Raw genomic sequence first — 21,131 nt, 5'->3', positions numbered from 1 at the left:
TTCTTCACTTTCGGTACTTTGAGCATTTACTTGCAATTAGAGATCAAGTGCTCTAGACAATGCTGTGTTTTAAAACTCAGACCGGATTTTAAAACACAGCATTGTCTAGAGCACTTGATCTCTAATTGCAATCCGATCGATCGAACCGGGAACCGGCCAAGTGTTCGATCCGAGTCATGCTTAAAAATCGAGTAAGTAAAAATCCGGGTTTGATCGGAAAAAAATTGGATTTTTTCGGCTCAAACAGCATTTTTTAAAAAAAAGCTCAAACTTTTTCAATATTATGTTTTGATCCCTAGATTTTAAAAATTATTAATATACCTCAAATATTTCATACTTTATCAATATTTTCTTAAAGTTTGGTATTATTTTTCAATTAAGTCCATAATTTTAATTCTAAACTTATTAATGCTCATTAAATAATATAAATTGTTACTTGATTGTTCTAATTTCTTTATATTTTCTTGTTAAATATATTTAAAACATTAAATATATATGAATATACATTTATTAATATTTATATGTTATTAGGTATTTTACATATAATATTTTAATTTTTAAATAATTTTTATTTATAACGTCATCCAGTTCAACCCCTATCGAGACCGGTTGAATCCATTGTCCCCTGACCCCTAAGCTTGACCGAGTCGATACCCGGTCCGATTCTGAAAACATAGAGACAATGGTATTGAAAGATTGGAAGACAGCATTATTGTTGCATTTGTCTCCTTATTGATTATTACTAAATTGATGCTAAGCCGTGAGCTAATTTTTGACCATGTGCAAGAGCCGATTGCTTTTCTCTGCTTAGGCTCATTGATAGGAGAGGTTTTGATATGACCAGCCATCCAGACTATGTTGTCTCCGGTCGCAGTTGCTTTGGAGAATTTAGAGACTTTGGTCAACTGCAAAGCCGCCAGAGTTTAATGATAATTTCAATTGGAAAAGAAAATATAGATGGTTTGACGATGGGATATATGATAAGAAAAGAATAACACAAACAAGTATAATAATTGTATGACAGCGGGATAGATTGATCTTCAAATGATTGGGCAAGGCTTTCTGTCTTATCCTGATTTAAGAAAAATACATGCTTGTGGTCATCAGAAATTAGGCTTTTATTCTCAAAACATACTACTTACTTCATTATGCTTTTGGTTTATAACGTTTAGATTCGGAATGCTTTGCTACAGTGACTTGCATTATATATATATATAAGGGCTATTTTAATAGCCGCATCCAAAATGCTTATACGAACTCAATTCATTATTTCGAGATGAGGGATAAATAAAGAAGAACCAATAGAAATGAGCCTTGGAAAATTGTAATTTTTTTTTATTTTAGACAAAGAATATTTCCTTTTTTTGCTTCGTCCCTTGCATTGAAAGAATATATTTCAAAATGATATGATTCAACCGCAAACCTATTTAAACGTAACAAATTCGAATCATAGGAGCTAGCAATATATATATATATATACTAGGAAAGTGCATGTACATTGCACGTGTTTTGTTGCACTCAAACTTATCATACTTCTATGTTATATATACTCTAGGCAAAGAATTAACAAAAAAATAAATAGAAACAATTATTTTAGAAGTTACCTTTTCTATGAAGCCATGTTGACTAATTGTGTGTTCATTTTTTTTTCCTTAGTACTGTTTTTTCTTCAAATGATCTCTAATATTTTCATTTCTTTTATAATCATTTGTCTTTATTTGTTAGCTATAATGTGTTGATGCATAAACTTTTAGAAAGACATAAACAATTATTGTGATAAATAAGATATTGTATGATACTTTGCTTTCAAGTTATTTGTGCAAAATGACAAATATGGTTACTATAAAAATGTAAATGCCATAATTGATAGAATCCGTTTGAGTGCCTATAAATCATTTGATAGGTAAGTATCACCTATAAGTGGCCTTTTTATGAAACTAAGAAATGACAAAAAGGTATAATAAAGAACTTGGTCTAAACTACCACTAAACTGATTTGATGTAAAACACAAGAGTCCAAAAATTGCAGTTGAAAAGATGAAACAGAACTATTACTACAAAATGAGAAGAAAAACTTCTAACTAGTGACATACTTGATGCAAAAAATTAATTCAACAGGATGTCCCATAGAAGTGCTTGGGCATATGGAATCATAACATCATATTTGTAGTGCAAAAAAAAAAAGAAAATTGTTTTTGTACAACACTGTTAACAATATTGATGTAATATTTAGTATGTATTCATTTGTTGAAAGTCATGCACATATCAATGGATACGATGGTGGATAAAACTTGATTGCACACATTTGATAAAATATAATAAGCCACGTAGGTTAAAAGAGGAAGAGATAGCATAGACTTGCTAATTGAGACCTTTTATTGTAAATTTATGTTTGTATGCATAAAATCTATTTACATTTTTTTAGTGTGTAAGTGCTGAGATCTCCCACGTGCACTCCCTCCCTTCATACTAGCCAATTCATCCCATCCCACAACATAAAATATATTTACTTGATGCTATTTTCGATAGCTTAAAGAGTTAAATATAAAAAAGGTAAGAAATGATATAATTTTATAAAAGGTTTTGAAACAAACATACATGTATATGTGTGTGTGTGGGTTTTTTGTTCTGTCATTTTAAAGTCATAAGTTTGTACTTGATTTTTTTTCATAAGTAGCTGTTTTATTAATATCAACCGAAACTTTAATTTAAGGATTTTCTAGTTAGTACAATTATTAAGTTATAGAGCTTCCAAATTGATTCTATACATGTTGGCCAGCGATAGGATTCAAAATTGGATAAGCATAAGACTTCATAAAGAGGAAAATATTATATTGTCTGGAATGCAGTATTTGCTAAACAGTGGATATGTGAAGAAGTTTTCATTCCATTAAGTCAAGCTTCTTAATGGGTTTTGTGATTCCTATCTTCATTATCAACTTACAATAAAATTAGGAGAAAGAAAATTTGTGTTTATGAGATTGTTTCCTTGATACTCTCTTCTAATATAAACTTGAAAAGTATAATAAGATTGACCTGAAAGTTCATCCCTACTGATACCAACTAGCGTATAGTATCTAGAAAAGAAGGTTACATTTTCAAAGGAAAGCGAACAATTCAAGAACTCCAAAAAAAAAAAAAAATCAGGAAGTGCTCATACTATTAAGAATTAGCAAAACTCAAAGTTGGTGCAAGTAAATTAATTAACCTTCAAACTCATATAGTATTCATGTAAAAGGAGCATTACGAAATCTAATTTTGTATGGACAACCAATTACGTATAGAGCTAAACACTTGTGAACAAAGACAATTAATGTTTTTTTTTCTCCAAATAATAGCTTAGAATTTGAGGAAAAATTTAGAATCCCAAAAAAAAAAGGAAAAAAAGGGAAAGTACATGAAGTTAATTTAAGACTTATTCCACACATTTCATACCTCAAAACTTTTTCATGTTTGCTGCATAATAACAATACAAAATCTAAAATCAATCTTTTTGAATAGCTGATGGTATCATGACATGATCCCTTCTGATCAAGTTATTTACATGTAACAAAATAAGCGAGAGACAGATGAGTTGAAGGCAAACGTTATATTCGTTATAATAATATTGCAATTGAATAAAAAACAGCATCTTTGCTAGTCTCAATTCCTACATAGAATAAGACAAGGCTCCTGCTACAGAATTTGCTATTTGTTTTATCACTTTAGTCCTCAGACTTTTTTCCAATACATTGTTTAATATCTCCATTTTATATGTTAATTTTAAGTGTCATGAAAGCTGATTAAGGAAAATATTAATTTTCCTTAGACGAAGCTACCTTTCTTTAGTCTAAAAATTTACAGCATGAAAGAATACTATACTTTCAAACACATATGCAGCTATATTCGTGTTGTGTGTTTTAGTACTGTTTATCTTCATTCGAAACTTAAATCCAACAACTATTTTGTCCAATCTCTATTTTTTAGGACAAAAATAATAGAGAAGGAAAAATTCATGCTATTATGATTTATTCTCCACTATTGTATGAGTAAAATAAAGGCTACATGAAAGATACTTTTCAAAGTAATTTGTACATTGGGTCTTTCTATGTACGTAGATGAAAATACAGTTCAAGGTTCATATACATGCCTTGAGCATTAATTTAGATTAGCAGTAACAAGTGATCTTAAAGTTCTTCTGTCTTTTTGTGTCATCATTTAAAAATCAATATTAAGAATGGTCTTAAAAATTGTCAAATGGTAGGAAATTTGGGTTTTTTTTTGTTAGAAATGTATTAAGTTGAATCATATCAAGCTTTATAAATAAAAATCACCCATAAAGTTTGTGTAACGCTACATTGAACACAATTGAGTAACTATCATGTTCAAAAAGCAACATGTTATATTCATTCATGTAAGCTTACTTATTTTTGCTGATGGAATAAGCATTCATAGTTACACTTATAGTTCTGCATTGAGCTACTTTGTAAGAATAGAGATCGACTTACCAATGTCTAAGAAAAAGAAAAGAGGATGTTTTCTAAGCAAAGTATTCAAGCACTATTTTACATTTAAGAACGTAACTCAACTTAAGGAATCTACTTAGTATAATGGAATAAATTGTTACGCATTACGGCATTGTTTATTTATAATGTTGAACCTGAAAGTTTCCAAATCGAAATGTAGGAAATTTGTAAACCTTTTATACAACAAATCACACAAAAAATTGCTATACATTAGGTTCTCATACCAAAGTAAGTTTGTCCACTATAATGGCCCCAGGTTTGTGGGCATCAAAAGTGAACTAAAAGCTACAATTACAATCAGAGAATAAACTAAAATCATATAGGGAGAGGAGCACTTGCACCATCATGAGTTACTTCAAAAGGCTTTTTACTACAATAAAAAATCCATTACACTTGCAAGCTCTATTAAAGTTTATCCGTACTTAGGAGTATAAGTTAGGACATGCCATGCCATTACTTCTCTTTCGTCATTTTCTTGATAAGTTAAATTGATTATTAAAAAATCTACACTTTAATATGAAGAGCTGCATGAAGTTTGCAGAAGTAATTGGTTCAAGTAAATCTAATGATTTTAGCATTCACTACAATAGCAACAAAAAATTCGCTGCAAAAAGATGATGATTTTGCCAGTTATCTCATGGTCTTACATGAAAGGATGGCATAATTGACATTGATAGGAATGGTGCCTTATATATTTAGTGACTTGAAAGATACGAATTTAGAAAGAAGGCATTACCTTTTCTTCTCTTGAGACTGGGGAAGTTCTATTGTGGACCATATGTTTCTGAGAAAGTGCACGTGTGAAAAATTATGTTTTTGTCAATCACTACCAGTGATACAAAAAATGTTGAAAAAATACATTAACAATCACCTGTATGTTGCAGCACCAAATGTAAAAGTAAAATCAGAAGATATTCTTGGGCATTAAGAAGGACTTACTAATAAGTAGGATTTAAGAATCACTACTTTCCATAATACTCGATCCAAAAGATAACCCATAAAATTCAAACTTTTTAAGACAATCACAGCTTTTAATCCTTGATTCTAAATAAATCCAAGTTGAATGAAATTTCGAATTCAGGATGGGAATTTACTACTCAAATACAAATAGCATATTTTAGGACAACAATGAACCATCAATGTTGAAGAACAATTCTTTTTTTTTTTAAAAAAAGAATGAAAAAATTAGAATATGATGGTACAGTCATGTATTAAAACATATTAACTATATTCATAAGAAAAGGAATAAATAGCTTCACTTGAGAAATTTAAAACAAAAACACCTATACTCATGCAATAACAATTAATAAACTTGAGGCTTCAATTTTTTATTTTGTAAACACACATCACCCTTAGTTTGTTGGTATATGCTGCTGCTTTTGTAGATTGATCCTCCTGTTTTCTACATCTTGTCAACCATGGATCAGTTGCTGATTGTTGGTTTTTGTCCGACTTATATATCTAATGGCTGAATGACTTTGACCTCAAACAGGTTACATATAAGGTTCAAAATATCGTCAATATCTTCACATGGAAAGTATACTATCTTGATGAGTTTTGTCCTATGCTTAATTACATATTTTATGGGAGTAAATTGTGGTACCTGATTTTTCTTGACAAAGAGTTGTGGCTGGAGATTTAGGGTTCTAATTTACTTCATCGGAGGAACTAATAGAGCTTAAAAAAAAAGAAGGTAATTCAATTCAGCACTTCTCTTATGTGATATTGAGATAGGAATCATAGGATCATGAAGTGACATGAATTAGGAGTTTGCTAGATTAAATTGATTATTATCTAAGTAAGAGTATATTATGCATTACAAAAAAAAAGGAAGAAACACCATTATATTATATATTAACAGATATATATAGACACACGCACTACAAATAAATATGTGGATACATAGAAACATGAATAGAGGAGGAGTGCCTCCATAATTTACGTTTAACTAGGCATGCACTATTTAGTTGCTACCGTGTATCGCGCAGTTTATGCCTCTTAGTTCTGTTAGAAAATTGGCTTAATTTCTTTTAGGTAAGATTCTTATTTGGTGTGGGAAGTAACTAGTTTCCTAATTGGATTTGGTTACTTGAAGTAGTAGTCAAGTAAATTCCTATTTAGCTAAGATACTCTTTCCTACTCTATATGAGTTTAGAAAATAGTATTGGTTTCCAATTGTTATTTGGTTTTTTTGGCAGTAATGTTCCCTATAAATAGGTGGGTTGGCATACTACACAAAAGACACACACAAGGAGACACGAGGGGCATCATGTAGTCTTATACATAGGGTGTGAGAGAGGGTTCTTGGGAGATGAGAGATGGTATACAAGGGTTGGGCTTGGGTTCAAGTTGTATTCTTGTATAGGATTTTCCTCTCATAATAAAGAACAAGTTTCTCTCCGTGGACGTAGGCTCAATGGTGGAGTCGAACCACGTTAAATATTATGTGTCGTTTATCTTTCATGCTTGTGGCTTATTTGCTATTAAATTATTGTGCACTTGATATCTTAATAGTTGTTTGTTCCGCGCTTGGATCCTAACAAGTGGTATCAGAGCCAGGTTGCGAGACTGGGCAATAAAGTAAAATTCGTGGTTGGATCCTAGTTAACTATTGAGATCAAATGGATTGGTAGCTGTTACTAATTGAACAATTTAATAAGTGGTATCCTTGTTTCAATGGCTTGGCAAAAAGCATTGATGGTGAAGGATGGGAAGTCGAAAAGCATGGAGATGCTTGACGGTGAATCTAGGCAGGTGATTCAAGGATTAAGGAAAAGGTGGAGTCCAATGTTGATTTTGGATGTGAATCGGTGGAGACTTTCTCACACCTCCAACGATTGATACTTCATCCCAGTGGATTTTAGATTTTGGTTATGTTCTTTGGGTGGTGTGGCACGTGTCCCAAAGAAACAAGGAGATCTAATTTCTATGCGCCAGAAGACTCTGACAGTTACGAGTTTTTCGTTTTAGGTGGAGTCTTGAAAACCACACGTGGCGAAATAGTCCTGAAGATGGGAAGAAGTATGGTGATTTTACCACTTGGTTGCCTCAATGGTTAGGGTTAGAGCTCACAGATGGGAATCCTAGATTGCAAGTAGTAGTGAGAAGAAATCTTGCAAAGGGAGATGGTGAATTGAGACACCTTCTCACGAGTCAACTAGAGGTTAGACTCAGGGCAGCTACACATGTTCGTTTGCCGATTGAATCAATTTGGTGTCAGGACTGTATTGATTCGGGTGTGTAGTTTGGTACCATATTATTTGGTAGTTGAAGGCAAATGGTTGCTAAAAGAAATTTTCGCCATGGTGGAGATTTGTTAGGAAATTGACTTAATTTCTTTTAGGTAAGATTCTTATTTGGTGTGGGAAGTAACTAGTTTCCTAATTGGATTTGGTTACTTGAAGTAGTAGTTAAGTAAATTCCTATTTAGCTAAGATGCTATTTCCTACTCTATATGAGTTTAGAAAATAGTATTGGTTTCCAATTGTTATTTGGTTTTTTTGGCAGTAATGTTCCCTATAAATAGGTGCGTTGGCATACTACACAAAAGACACACAAGACACACACAAGGAGACACAAGGGGCATCATGTAGCCTTATACATGGGGTGTGAGAGAGGGTTCTTGGGAGATGAGAGATGGTATACAAGGGTTGGGATTGGGTTCAAGTTGTATTCTTGTATAGGGTTTGCCTCTCATAATAAAGAACAGGTTTCTCTCCGTGGACGTAGGCTCAATGGTGGAGCCGAACCACGTTAAATATTGTGTGTCGTTTATCTTTCATGCTTGTGGCTTATTTGCTATTAAATTGTTGTGCACTTGATATCTTAATAGTTGTTTGTTCCGCGCTTGGATCCTAACAAGTTCAATATCAAAGACCAAAGACTTTTCGTTACTTTCGTGATTCCCCTTTTCACAAATCAAGGAAAGTATGTAACACGTCCATGGACCTTTCAGAAGTCTTCCTATGTGACTTGTTCCCTGGCATAGTGCATTTCATACTTCCATCTCAAGTATCAAGCATGCCTGAATGCAAAAATGTACCACTGTCTACTTTTGATCTGCCTGATTCTGATCAAGATGATCTCCAAAAGTATATTATTCTCATGTTTCCTGCTAATTTGTTTGATTAGCTTCAACACGAGACAGATTTATGCCTTTAAGTAGTGCGTAAATACTACATATAATCCTAACAGCTCTACTGGCAGTACGTATACAGAGAACCTGAATTTCCTCCTCTCCACTTTATCCTCAAATGCTTCCTTGACCAGCAGGAATGGCTTCTACAACTTCACTGCTAGCCATGACCCCTCTAACATGGTCTATGGCCTATTTCTTTGTCGAGGTGATGTGAATCCCGATGTTTGTGGACAATGTGTAGCAAATGCCCGTGGGGAGATTCTAAAGACATTCTTGAATCGAAAGACTGCTTTTATTTCGCATGACGAATGCTTGTTGCGTTATTCGAAATGAGTCCATGTTCTCAAGAGCCGATTGGGGTATCTCCTTCTTTGCTCGGAATTCACATAATGCCACTGATCCAAACAAGTTCAACCAGGTCTTAAGAGATATGATGAAAGAGATAGCAAGTCGGGCTGCAAATGATGGCCTTGTTTGGAGTTTTTTTGTTAAATTTGTCTGCTACAAGTTTTTTAAAAACTTTAACTACAGTAATCTCAAAAAAATTTTCAAAATTTTTAACTATGTACTTTAAAATATTCAAAAATTTACGCATTTCAAAAACTTTTAAAAAAATTCTACAGTAAAGTTTTAGATAAATAACCAAAAAACTCATTTGCCAAACGGGGTTCAGGGGAGAAATGTGCTGTTCAAGAAGCTAATTATTCCCCATCTCAGAGGATATACACCCTTGGACAGTGTACTCCTGATCTTTCCTGGAATGACTGCGAGAAGTGCCTTAGAAATGCCATTTTTCAAATATCTGGATACTGTTCGAATAGTTTGGGCTGTAAAGCTATGTTTTTTTAGCTGTAACATTAGGTATGCACTGTACAAGTTTTACAGTTCTGTAAGCCCAACACCCAAGCCTGCATCGAATCTTGGTCCTACTCCTCTCCCTTTTCCCCCTCCTTCCAATTCCACTAATAGTGAAGGTCATTTCCGGTTCTTACTAAATTGATATGAATTTATCTGAACTCTCAATTGCAATTTTATTTTAGGAGTAGTTAGTAATTCAAGTCTTTCACCCTTGTAGCTATTGAGCCCACCTGGTAGTCAACAACTACACTCATCGTATTCCCATGTGGATTGTATGGATTTCATTACTTTTTCTCCTTTGATCCGTTATTTTGAAAAATCCAGTATTAGAATTTAAATTGTCTCATTTGATAAAGAATTTAAAGGAATAAATGAATTTGAACATTTCACTTTTTAGATCCTTACCTACTTTAAAAGCATATTTTTGAGATAAAGAACTTTTATCAAAATACTCAGAGGGGGGCCGAATCTCAACAAAAACAATTGTTGCAATCGTTGTCCTGGTCTCTATTGCCATTTTGCTATTTATTGTGGGCTTCTACATAGCAAGGAGATCCAGGAAGAAATATGATGCCATTATCGCAACAATCGGTATATTATAAGGACTAAGAAGTGCAGTTGAAGTAAACATATTTATCATTCTTAAAAGGGTCGATTCATTTAATTCACTAAGTTTGTATCATTTTTTTTTGTAGGTACAAGTGAAATCTCAATCACAGAATCATTACAATATAACCTCATTGATATTCAAGCTACCACGAACAACTTTGCCATTGGAAACAAAATTGGTGAAGGTGGATTTGGTCTTGTATACAAGGTACATTAAGTTTAAGCCATTTTCAAGTATGCTGAAAATTTATGAATATGATTGTCGTAAATCAAAATTTTGCTTATACTTTGTTAATTTGCAATCAGGCTACACTTCATAATGGACAAGAAATAGCTGTGAAAAGACTATCAAGAAGCTCAGCGCAAGGTACAAAAGAATTTAAAAATGAAATTACCCTGGTTGCTAGGCTTAAACACAGAAACCTGGTCCGACTACTTGGTTTCTGCTTGGAAAGAGAAGAAAAGATACTTATCTATGAATTTATTACCAACAAAAGCCCTGACTACTATCTTTTTGGTAGGCTTCAACTTCAAGTCAAATACTCGTGATTTATTTTGGAATGGTCGAGCCGTTTGTGGAAATCAAATTTTGTAGGCAAAGAAACTAACAAGACTTGCCATGTTTGATGTTTGCATAGACCTAGAAAAGCAGCCATTGTCAAATTGGTCAAAACGATACAAGGTCATAGGAGGAATAGCAAAGGGACTTCTTTATCTTCATGAAGATTCACGACTTAGGATTATACATTGCGATCTTAAAGCCATTAACGTATTACTAGATAGAAATATGAATCCAAAGATTGCTAATTTTGGCTTGGCAAGGCTCTTTGAAGTTGATCAAACTGAAGGAAACACAAGTAAAATCGAAGGGACATTGTAAGTTCTGCCACCCTTATCTTGTTATGCTACAAGTTTATATGATTGTAATATTGCAATAATTCCGCCATCATTAAGCCTCTAATGTTTGATTATGTTCTCCATATCTTTTTGGTCACCATCAACCTTTAAAATTTCTAATTATTGAAGCCTCATATATTCAACAAACGGTTCTAATTTGCAGTGGTTATATGGCTCCTGAGTACGCATTGCACGGCTTGTTCTCTGTAAAGTCAGATGTGTTTAGTTTTGGTGTTTTAGCTTTAGAAATTCTAAGTGGCAAGAAGAACAGTCAATTCTACCAAGCTCACCGCGGAGATGACCTTCTAAGTTATGTGAGTGCAAAATAAACATCTCATTTTCTTGGCATTTCTTGGCGTTCTCGTTGGAGAGCTCTTGTATGCATTTTAACGACATAGTCAATTCCACTATCATCACTTGCAATACATGTTGCAGGCTTGGAGACAATGGAGGGATGGAACAACACTAGCATTGATAGATGTTTATTTGGATAGTGTATTATTTGAAATATTATTTGGAATAATTACTGTAGCACTTTTTGTAATATAATGTATGTGAGATAAAAAGGTGTTTGGGAATATAAAAAAAAGGGTTAGGAAATGTATCTATGATACAAGTGAAATATTATTTGGGATAATTTCACTATCCAAGCAAACCAGGTCCAGAGTGTGAGGACTTGCAAATTCCTTATTTTTTTCTTAAAAATTCCCTTTTATTTGGAAATTATTTGGAAAGTATTACTTTATAATAGCCCTACTACCCAATCACCTCACAATAAGTGCAAATGAATATAGAAGTAGGGTTTCACTTTTCGTTTTTTAAATTAGCGTGAATTAGGGTTTTACGTCTCCGCTACGAAGTGTGGATCAAATTTGGTGATTAAAAATGAGTTTTAGAGGATATTAAGTGTGGAATTAGAGGTGATAATAATAAGTTAGTGAATTATAAGTTAAAACCCTAGTATACGCGATTTAAGGAAAAATGGCTCGAACCGACGGGTATCGCTCACTACCGATTGACCACAGCACTTGACTACCACTTCCTCATCATAAAATATCATTGATATTGGTGCAAAATATCTCCCTTATCCTCAGCCCTCTTAGCTGAAATATTTGACCAAAAAAAATGCAAGGAAAAGAAAAAAATTGAGATGGATTTTGGTTGCGACAAGTGGCAACAATCCCTTAAGTGTTGACCAACCAATTTTCCTCCATATTTATCATTAAAAAACACACAAATTGCCCTCATTTTCTTCCTCCTAGCCGTGAACAAGAGAGAGAGAGTGAGCAAGACAAAAACATCTTTACTTCATCTTGGTTTGCACCATTTGAGTGAAAGAAAACAAGATTCTAAACCGATTAACTTGTAAATTGGAAGCTTGGGAAGCTCAAGGAACCAAAAATTTCAAGGAGAAATGGAGGATAACTCTAGCAAGCTTTTTTTTGAGGTAATATGGCTGACCACTCTTTTCTTTTTCCTTAATCATGCTGGAGTTGCTTAGCAACTTGTATTTGGGCTTGTAATGCTTATATCAAGTGATTTTTGATGGTTGGGGTGATGAATTTGAGTTAGGGTTTGAATGATTTCCTTCTCATACTTGTTGTATGGATGGTATATGATGTATACAAGCTTGTATATGAGGTGGTAGTGATGGTTTTAAACTAGAAATGGGAATTATATCTTGATTATAGCAAATTTCCAGAATTGAAGTTAGTATGCACCCTGTTCTGTCCGGTTCTAGTTCACCATGTTAGAGGCCGAATTAAACTTAGCATAAAACATGAAAATTGTAGATAATGATGTTTTATAGGGTCTGTAAAATTTCAGCTCAATCCAAGCACTGTATCGTGTGAAAAGTCAAAAATACCCCTGACTGCCAAAGGAAGAACTTTAGGGACAGTTTTGACATTTCACCAATCTGACTGCGTCTGTTCACCCTAATACGTACTAGATTAGTATTTGGCCAAAACATGAAAGTTGTAGTGCTATGTCTTAGCTTTCCAATGCCCCTGGAATCACCTCGATTGGACTTCGATAGCCTGAGTTATTGTCATTTAAGTATAGTACGGTTAACTGACCTGTTTGTGAGATTCTGGTTCTGTAAATTGGGAATATGACTTGGATACACTAGAAACTGGACTAAGTGGTCTCCACCAAAATTGTAGCCCTCTGTCTTAGATTCGAAATGGTATAAGTTGCACCTCAATCTGATAAGCGTAGCCTCGGTTATGTCCGTTATGCAAAACAACGTCAAATTTGTCTTTTGTTTTTTGACGTAAACTTCATTTCCGCACATGTTCCTAGCTTGGTTTGGTACTTGTATGACTTTGAGCCTATTGAATGGCTATGGAAATGAGATGATTTTGTGTATGATTTTGGGACTGACTGAGGAAAAGAATGAAGCCATAAATGGCTGAAAAATAGGTAAATACAAAGGGCGTGCTACCCAAATTTACGTTCGAGGGCTAAACAGCAATACTTGCGACTCGAGTATGGCTTGAGAGCGAATATCACGTGAACCATCTACAATATTTGCATCTTCTTTTATCGAGATATATAAATTAGAACTTGACCGAACTTGTACCCTTGGAAAAATAAACTTAACGACTAATAGAAATACGTTTTCTTTGTCACTACGATTCAAATGGAGATTTCAAAGTTTTACGAGCGAGCATAAGTTTTACAATATTTTACTTATATCCTTTGGTTTAAATGTACTTTTTTTCCTACCAAAATCATATTTATACTTTGTACTAGTACGTATTCAAATTTTCTTTAAATCACTTAAATCTTTGACGATTGAAGCATAATGTGTTCTTTTGATTATATTAGGGTTCATCGGTGACTGACGGTATTATCCGGAAGGATATTTTGGATATTATTTTGTGTAAATAGGTGAGTGTTCCTTGTTTGTTATATTTCCACTGACTATATGGCTTGTTGTGGATGTATGATTACTTATTCCATGTTATCCATGATTGTTAAAATGAATTTTACTAGGCGAGTGTGTACTTTATCGCACTCGACCTAAATAAATGTAAAATTTCAATGATTAAATGATTAAATGCTCGTTGCGCATGAATGTATGCTGTTTGGCTGAATTGGGCCCTTGCCCTTTGTTACCTGTCGATTCGAGCCAGAAGCGGACTCGGTCGGGCGATTTGGTGACCCTGGGTGAAAGTTTGGTATACTCGAATATTACCTTGTAGTCTTGTGGAATCCGGCTAACGTCCGGAAGGGGGTGAATGAAATAAATGAACGAATGTCAATGCAAATGAGGGGTTTTACTTACAAAAATGCATTTTCAAATGATTAGAGGAATAAGGGAATGAAGGAAGAATGAATGAACGTGTGAGGACTCGCAAAATTTACTTATTTAATCTCCTATTTCTAGCTTATTTAATTATTTATTTGGCCTTTTACCCTGAATATTATTTTCTAAGCTCTTGAGACCTAATTACATGGAAATATAGTTTCATTATATTTTTAAAGTGACTTGTTTCAGAAAATTAATTTCCGGAAGCTCGTTTAGTGAAAATAGTGAACACGTCTTTGAAAATCTTCACCGATTGAGAGTACAATAAGTTAATGAATCTCGGAGCGAACACTTAAAACGCTTGTTTGAGAACTACTCAATTATTTTGACTAGATGAGTGTTCCATATAGGAATACGTAAGTGAATAAGTCTAGGACATGCTTATTTCATGATTATTAAGTGTTAAGTATTATGTGTTAAGTATTTACCATACTCATGCCTATTTGAGGAATGTATACTTGCATTGCATATCTACATGAATTGGTTAAATGATTAACCATATCAAATGACCATATGAACTCGATACATGCTTAACTTGCTAGATTGCTTGCTTAGCCTACTCGGTTTTGAAAAATGGGGTCGAATGTGTACTTTATCGCATTCATTCTCATTTGAAATGAATAACTCATGCTTGGAAATGCTCGAATAACATGACTTGGTATGCTAAGGTTGCATACGTCGTTGGAATGAATCTCCTCGACTCTCACATGGTAAAAATGGGATAAGCTTATTTCATGATTATTAAGTGTTAAGTATTATGTGTTAAGTATTTACCATACTCATGCCTATTTGAGGAATGTATACTTGCATTGCATATCTACATGAATTGGTTAAATGATTAACCATATCAAATGACCATATGAACTCGATACATGCTTAACTTGCTAGATTGCTTGCTTAGCCTACTCGGTTTTGAAAAATGGGGTCGAATGTGTATTTTATCGCATTCATTCTCATTTGAAATGAATAACTCATGCTTGGAAATGCTCGAATAACATGACTTGGTATGCTAAGGTTGCATACGTCGTTGGAATGAATCTCCTCGACTCTCACATGGTAAAAATGGGATAACGGCCAATGATGGCCTATTAATATGACAAATGCCTGTCAATTAACCTTCACTACTCAACCGTTACCCGTCAACCGTGAACCGTTTATCAAAATCACATGACTACCTGATTACTTGATTATCTGTTTACTCGATTTCCAATTTACAAGAATATGTGATATCCGTGAATTACATGCTCCCATGAAATCAACTTGTATTGCTTACGTGCTTACGTTCTAAGTATCCACTTGATTACTTGATTATCATGAATCGCATGTTATATGAAACTGTCCATCATTGTTAGGCGAGTGTGTACTTTACCTCACTCGACCCACTCAAATGATGAATTTTACCTTTTGCTGAATTACTTGATTACTTGTGCCTGTTGTAAGCTCTAAGCTGAACTGGGCCCTGCTCATGGTTACTAACCTACTCGAGCCAGGATTGGGCTCGGTCGGGTAGGTTGGAACTTTGGGATACCGTTTCGATATACTCGAGTATTACCACTGGAGGGATAAGGTGATGGACAGTCAAACCGAGGGGATCCGGAAGTCATAAGGTGCAGATGACCGACAGAGTTCCACTGGAACACCGTATCCTACAATATATGTTTACTTTGTATCATGATAATTGTTCATACTAAAATGTCAACATGAAATCCTGAGCTATGCCTGTGATATGCTCCATACCTGTTACCTGTCCAATGTACTCATATCATGATACCTGTTTCATGTTAATGCCCCATACCTGTAACATGCTTAATTACTCGCACCTGTAATAAGCTCCAATCACTCGTGAACTATACATGCCAATGTCTTGAACCATGATGACTGTCTCATGATAAATGTCTCATACCATGATAAATGTCTCAAATTACCCGTACAATGATTATCACCTCATGATAACATGCCATTGTGTAACCTTGAACCATGCATATGATATGCCCAACTTACTTGATTTATTTGAACTGTTAGAGTGTCTTGGAACCTCACTCGGTTGTGTAGCTCATCCCACGTTATGGTTTTCTTTTACAGGGTTCGAGACCAAGGGTGCTCGTGAGTAGTACTAGATTGTTTTCTTTTGAAAACTTTAAGTTATATTATAACGGATGGCTATTGTACCCTTTTCCATTGGGTTGTATTTAAGCTTAAAAGCTACATAATTGTAAGTGTGAGATATTTGAAGTACTTTAATTATGTATTGAAGTTATTTAAAGTATTTCGAGCTTTTGAATGATGGATTGTAGTGAGTCCTGGCGAGAGTTGGGCAGGCGTCCCGCGGATACCCTTTGGTTCGCCTGAGGGAGAAGTGGGGGCGTCACAGTTGGTATCAGAGCTTAGGCTCCGGATCTTTGTAGTGTATTATAAGTTTAAATGTTTAGGATGCCGGACTGTGGGATTGGTTTGAAAGTTAAATGATTGCTTGTAACGATGAAATTTAGAGCCACTTCACGTGGTCTCTACAAAGGAGCAAGATAAGGCCAAGTGGTGTTATTGTCCTTACTATGTGATTGAGTAAAGATTTAAGTGCCCTTCTAGAAATGTAACTTGAATCATGAATGTTATAGGTTGTAAAACCTTTATCTTGATAATTGGAGGGAATTTGATATGTGTGTTGGGTAGGAATCTCGAATGTGGTGATCTACTCTTGGATCGGCCGGCTCGAGTTGTGAATTAACCTTATTTCGGATTCTTATACCCGAGTACTTGAGGGGGGAAATCAACCATAAGGACTTGATATCTCCATTTGTGGGGAATATGAATGAATTGATATTTCATGGGAATGGTTACAGGAAACCAATAATTGTTTGGTTAAGATGGTACAATAAATAAGAGTGGAAGGTGGAAAAGATCGCAACCCAAAAGATCCTTGTGTTGGGATTGAAATCGAGCATGTTAGGGAACGAGAATCGTCTAGTTCCAATTAATCTAGTGAATCTCTACTTGTGATCTTTCATAGTGAGACAATGGGAGTAGAACTTAAGAGTTTGTGCCTTGGAGATGAATGTACTTGTGATAATCACTTGTTTATTTTTGTTATTGACTTTGACTTGGCATGAACTTTACTTGGCCATAACTTGTTTTATGATTTAATGAACTCTAATTTGTGTTTACTTGCATAGTGATAATGATATTTGTATACGTGATTTCTTTTCCTTTAAAGGTTGTTACTGGCATATGTGTGTTGTTCGACTATGACTTAGTGTGAGATTTATACAGATGTGTATAGATTAGCTGTTAACATGGAAACTAGAGGACAACGAAAGGGACGTCAACCTAGACAATCCCGAAATGAAAGAATAGCTAATGGGTCCGATATTGATCAAAACGTTGAGCCAAGTGTTGGGAGAGGAAATGACCAAATGGGACAAGTTTTAACTCGCATGACGGATGTCCTAGAGCTCTTAGTAGCTCAACAAGGTCAAGGTGTTGGACAAGGAAACCAACGGGAAAACTAAGAAATAGGGGAGGATCGAACTTTAGAGCAGTTTCAGAAATTTTCCCCGCCCAAGTTTGCTGGAGGACCTGATCCAGAGGTGGCTGAGAATTGGATAGAGAATATAAGAAATATATTCGATACCTTGGATTACACAGAGGAGAGACAAGTCACCTTTGCTGTATTTCAACGTGAAGGAGCAGCTCGAGGATGATGGAATGTTATAAGAAACAAGTGGGAAAGAGATCAAACCCTAAGGACTTGGATAAACTCTGTACGTGAATTTAATGAGAAATTTCTTCCTCCACTTGTCCAAGAAAAGAGAGAAGATGATTTTATAAAGTTTCGTCAAGGAACTTTAAGCGTAGCTGAGTATGAAACACGCTTTACGAAATTATCCACATATGCCCCAGAATTGGTGGCTACTGAACGGAAGAGAATAAAATGGTTTATCCAAAGATTAGATTTGGAAATCCAAGATGCCCTTGCCGCAGCACAAGTTGAAACATTTAGTGACGCTCTCGAAAAGCGCAAAGGGTAGAAAGCACAAAATCTCAACTAAAAGCTTTTCAAGCAAGAAAAAGAAATGCATCTGACAGTACACTAGGAGAAAATGGACCACCACCCAAAGTTAGAAAAGAAGTGGATGGAGTAGGACTGTTATTTCCTGCACCACTCATGATAAAGGAAACAAAAGGAACTATGTCGCGAGGGACTTCAGTAGAACAGACCCGATCAAAGAAAACCTCGCAAGCAAGTCAGGTCACAACACCTCGTCCGACTTGTGGATATTGTGGAAGGACGAATCACACTGAAGAAAATTGTTGGCTAAAGGGACGAAAGTGTAAGGGGTGTGGGAGTACCAACCATAAAGTTCATGACTGTCCAAGGAGGTATCCACGAGAAACTACTGCTCAACAAGGATATGGAACTGTCCCTCGACAAGTCAATGGAAAGAGAAACCGATCAGTGGCATCTGAAAGAACGCATGACATGAACACACCACACGGTTCAGAGTTGTCTGAGATTACAGAAGGTATGAATTTCGAGAATGAAATTCTTTTAAGGAGGGGAGGTTGTGAGGACTCGCAAAATTTACTTATTTAATCTCCTATTTCTAGTTTATTTAATTATTTATTTGGCCTTTTACCCCGAATATTATTTTCTAAACTCTTGAGACCTAATTACATGGAAATATAGTTTTATTATATTTTTAAAGTGACTTGTATCAAAAAATTAATTTCCGGAAGCTCGTTTAGTGAAAATAGTGAACACGTCTTTGAAAATCTTGACCGATTGAGAGTACAATAAGTTTGGAATATTGGAGACATGTACAATGGACCTAAATTACGTATTTTAATGTTTAAATACTCAAGTGATAGTTATTAGTATTATCGTTATAAGAATTTCTCGGAAGTTTCGCGTTATCGCGTTTAAATTGGAGATACGCGTTTTCACACGCGTGATTTAAATTTAGGAACTTTAAACCCTTATTTTGGGACAATTGAGAGTGAATAATATTTATATGAATATAAGTGCATTAGAGGTTTAGTGCACTAGTGAAACAAACGCGAGATGAATCGAGCACGAAACGAGCCCGTGCACGCGGGGAAGAAGAGTTGACCTTTGAATCAATGAGAGCCACACATTTTAGTTTCACATGGGAGCATCACACTAGATTAAAACCCTCCATATACTTACCTCAATTGCTGCCTCTTTTGCTTCCATTCCAGCCTGTAAGAGCCCGGTGCAACCCAATGAGTACAAACAAATTCACAATGATGCACAAAGATATATCAAATTTAAGCACAATAAAGAAAACTTAATTAAAGAGAAAAGATAAGAAATGCAAACCAAATATCAATCCAATAGCCTCTTCAATAGATGGCGATGCTAACCAAGATGTACAAGTGAAGGCTCACTCCTTCCTCACCCCAAACACACTTTGGTTGAGCCAAGGAGTTTTACAACTATTCTAGTTAACCCTCAACAACCTACACTTGAAAGATCACTCACCCAAATAAGAACTATTTTATACAAATGAGGCAACCTTCACCAAGGTTTTACCACTTCAAGTGATAGGTTCACCTTCACCAAGGTTTTACTCCTCCTAGAGAATAACCTTCACTTGAGCAACCTCACAACCCAACTTCCCCAACCCCTTATACAACCAACAAAGAATCTTTCTACTCAAAAATCTCACTTGTAAGCTTGTATTTTGTGTTGGCAAAAGTCTCTTGTCTTCTTGTGCTTTGGGGTATTTATAGAAGGTGAGAAATGGCTTCAAAAGGCTCTCTAACGGTCAAATATTAAATGCTGTCAAAACTAGCCGTTGGCCTGTCGGACGTCCGACAGGTGCCTGTCAGACGTCCGAACCACCTGTCGGACGTCCGAACCCTGCGTCCGAACGTAGGCAGAGAGTCATCAAATCTTTGCGAAATTTCTCGGACGTCCGATGCAATCGATGTGCGTCCGAGGCGTGCGTCCGATCCTTCCGGACGTCCGATGCTTCCTCACGAGCGTCCGACAGAGTTTCCTTCTTGATGTTCTTCATCCTTTCGGACGTCCGATAGTTTCCTTTTGGCCGTCCGACATGAGTGACCTGATTTTGTTTCTTCATTTGGTTGGTTTTCTTTCCTTGACACCATTGAACCTGATTCTAACAAATTTCTCACAAAAAAACATTAGACCAAATCTACATTTTGGTTTGTTAATCATCAAAACCAAGGATTGATCGACCAAGGTCAACAATCTCCCCCTTTTTGATGATGACAAACAAAATGAAGATTTCTTTTATCAAATAAGTTCAAATAAAGCTCCCCCTTAGAAAGTGCCAACATGCAAAGAAATTTCAATAAATCCTACTCCCCCTTTTGGCATCAATCAAAAAGCAAACTCCCCCTTTATTTTTCAAGTCAAGACCATAATAGGGTCCTTGGGAGTTATTACAACATGATCTCGCAATCCACATGGATTTCATACCTTTTCTCATATTTTTCTTTACATAGCAATCATTTTGCATGTGTCCAAATTGGCAACAAAAGTGACACATGATAGAAGTATTTTGCACATAAGTGGATTTAATGCAACTAATTTTCTTAGCAAACTTATTTGTGCCTTGAAAAGATTTGCTTTCTTTTGTTTGAGAAAACTTTTGTTTTTCATTTTGGAGAACCTCGTTCAAGTCATTAATTCTTTTCTTTAACAAATTTTGTTCCTCCAACATTTTTTCATAAAACTTTGTTTTCTCTTCCAACTTCCTTTTCAAATTATTTTTGCAATCAAAAACACCTTTTTGATTTTTTAAATCATCATTTTCCATTCT

The 21,131-nt window shown here is 35.1% G+C and overlaps 1 protein-coding gene across 1 annotated transcript in view; it reads left to right on the top strand.

Annotated features, from left to right (window-relative positions):
* The first annotated feature begins 7,180 nt into the window (after positions 1 to 7,180).
* LOC113718051 (cysteine-rich receptor-like protein kinase 10) overlaps positions 7,181 to 21,131 on the top strand; it is a 30,618-nt gene continuing 16,667 nt past the window's right edge. The window contains exons 1-12 of the mRNA XM_072071938.1: positions 7,181 to 7,281; positions 7,475 to 7,632; positions 8,493 to 8,595; positions 8,699 to 8,956; positions 9,504 to 9,616; positions 9,957 to 10,091; positions 10,196 to 10,317; positions 10,416 to 10,626; positions 10,748 to 10,985; positions 11,170 to 11,320; positions 11,442 to 11,499; positions 14,656 to 14,661. Of these exons, the coding sequence (XP_071928039.1) occupies positions 7,181 to 7,281; positions 7,475 to 7,632; positions 8,493 to 8,595; positions 8,699 to 8,956; positions 9,504 to 9,616; positions 9,957 to 10,091; positions 10,196 to 10,317; positions 10,416 to 10,626; positions 10,748 to 10,985; positions 11,170 to 11,320; positions 11,442 to 11,499; positions 14,656 to 14,661 (1,654 nt within the window). The remainder of the gene's footprint in view (positions 7,282 to 7,474; positions 7,633 to 8,492; positions 8,596 to 8,698; positions 8,957 to 9,503; positions 9,617 to 9,956; positions 10,092 to 10,195; positions 10,318 to 10,415; positions 10,627 to 10,747; positions 10,986 to 11,169; positions 11,321 to 11,441; positions 11,500 to 14,655; positions 14,662 to 21,131) is intronic.

This window comes from Coffea arabica, chromosome 11e (assembly GCF_036785885.1).
Source record: "Coffea arabica cultivar ET-39 chromosome 11e, Coffea Arabica ET-39 HiFi, whole genome shotgun sequence".
Lineage (NCBI taxonomy): Eukaryota > Viridiplantae > Streptophyta > Magnoliopsida > Gentianales > Rubiaceae > Coffea > Coffea arabica.
This window is presented reverse-complemented; position numbering and strand designations above follow the sequence as displayed.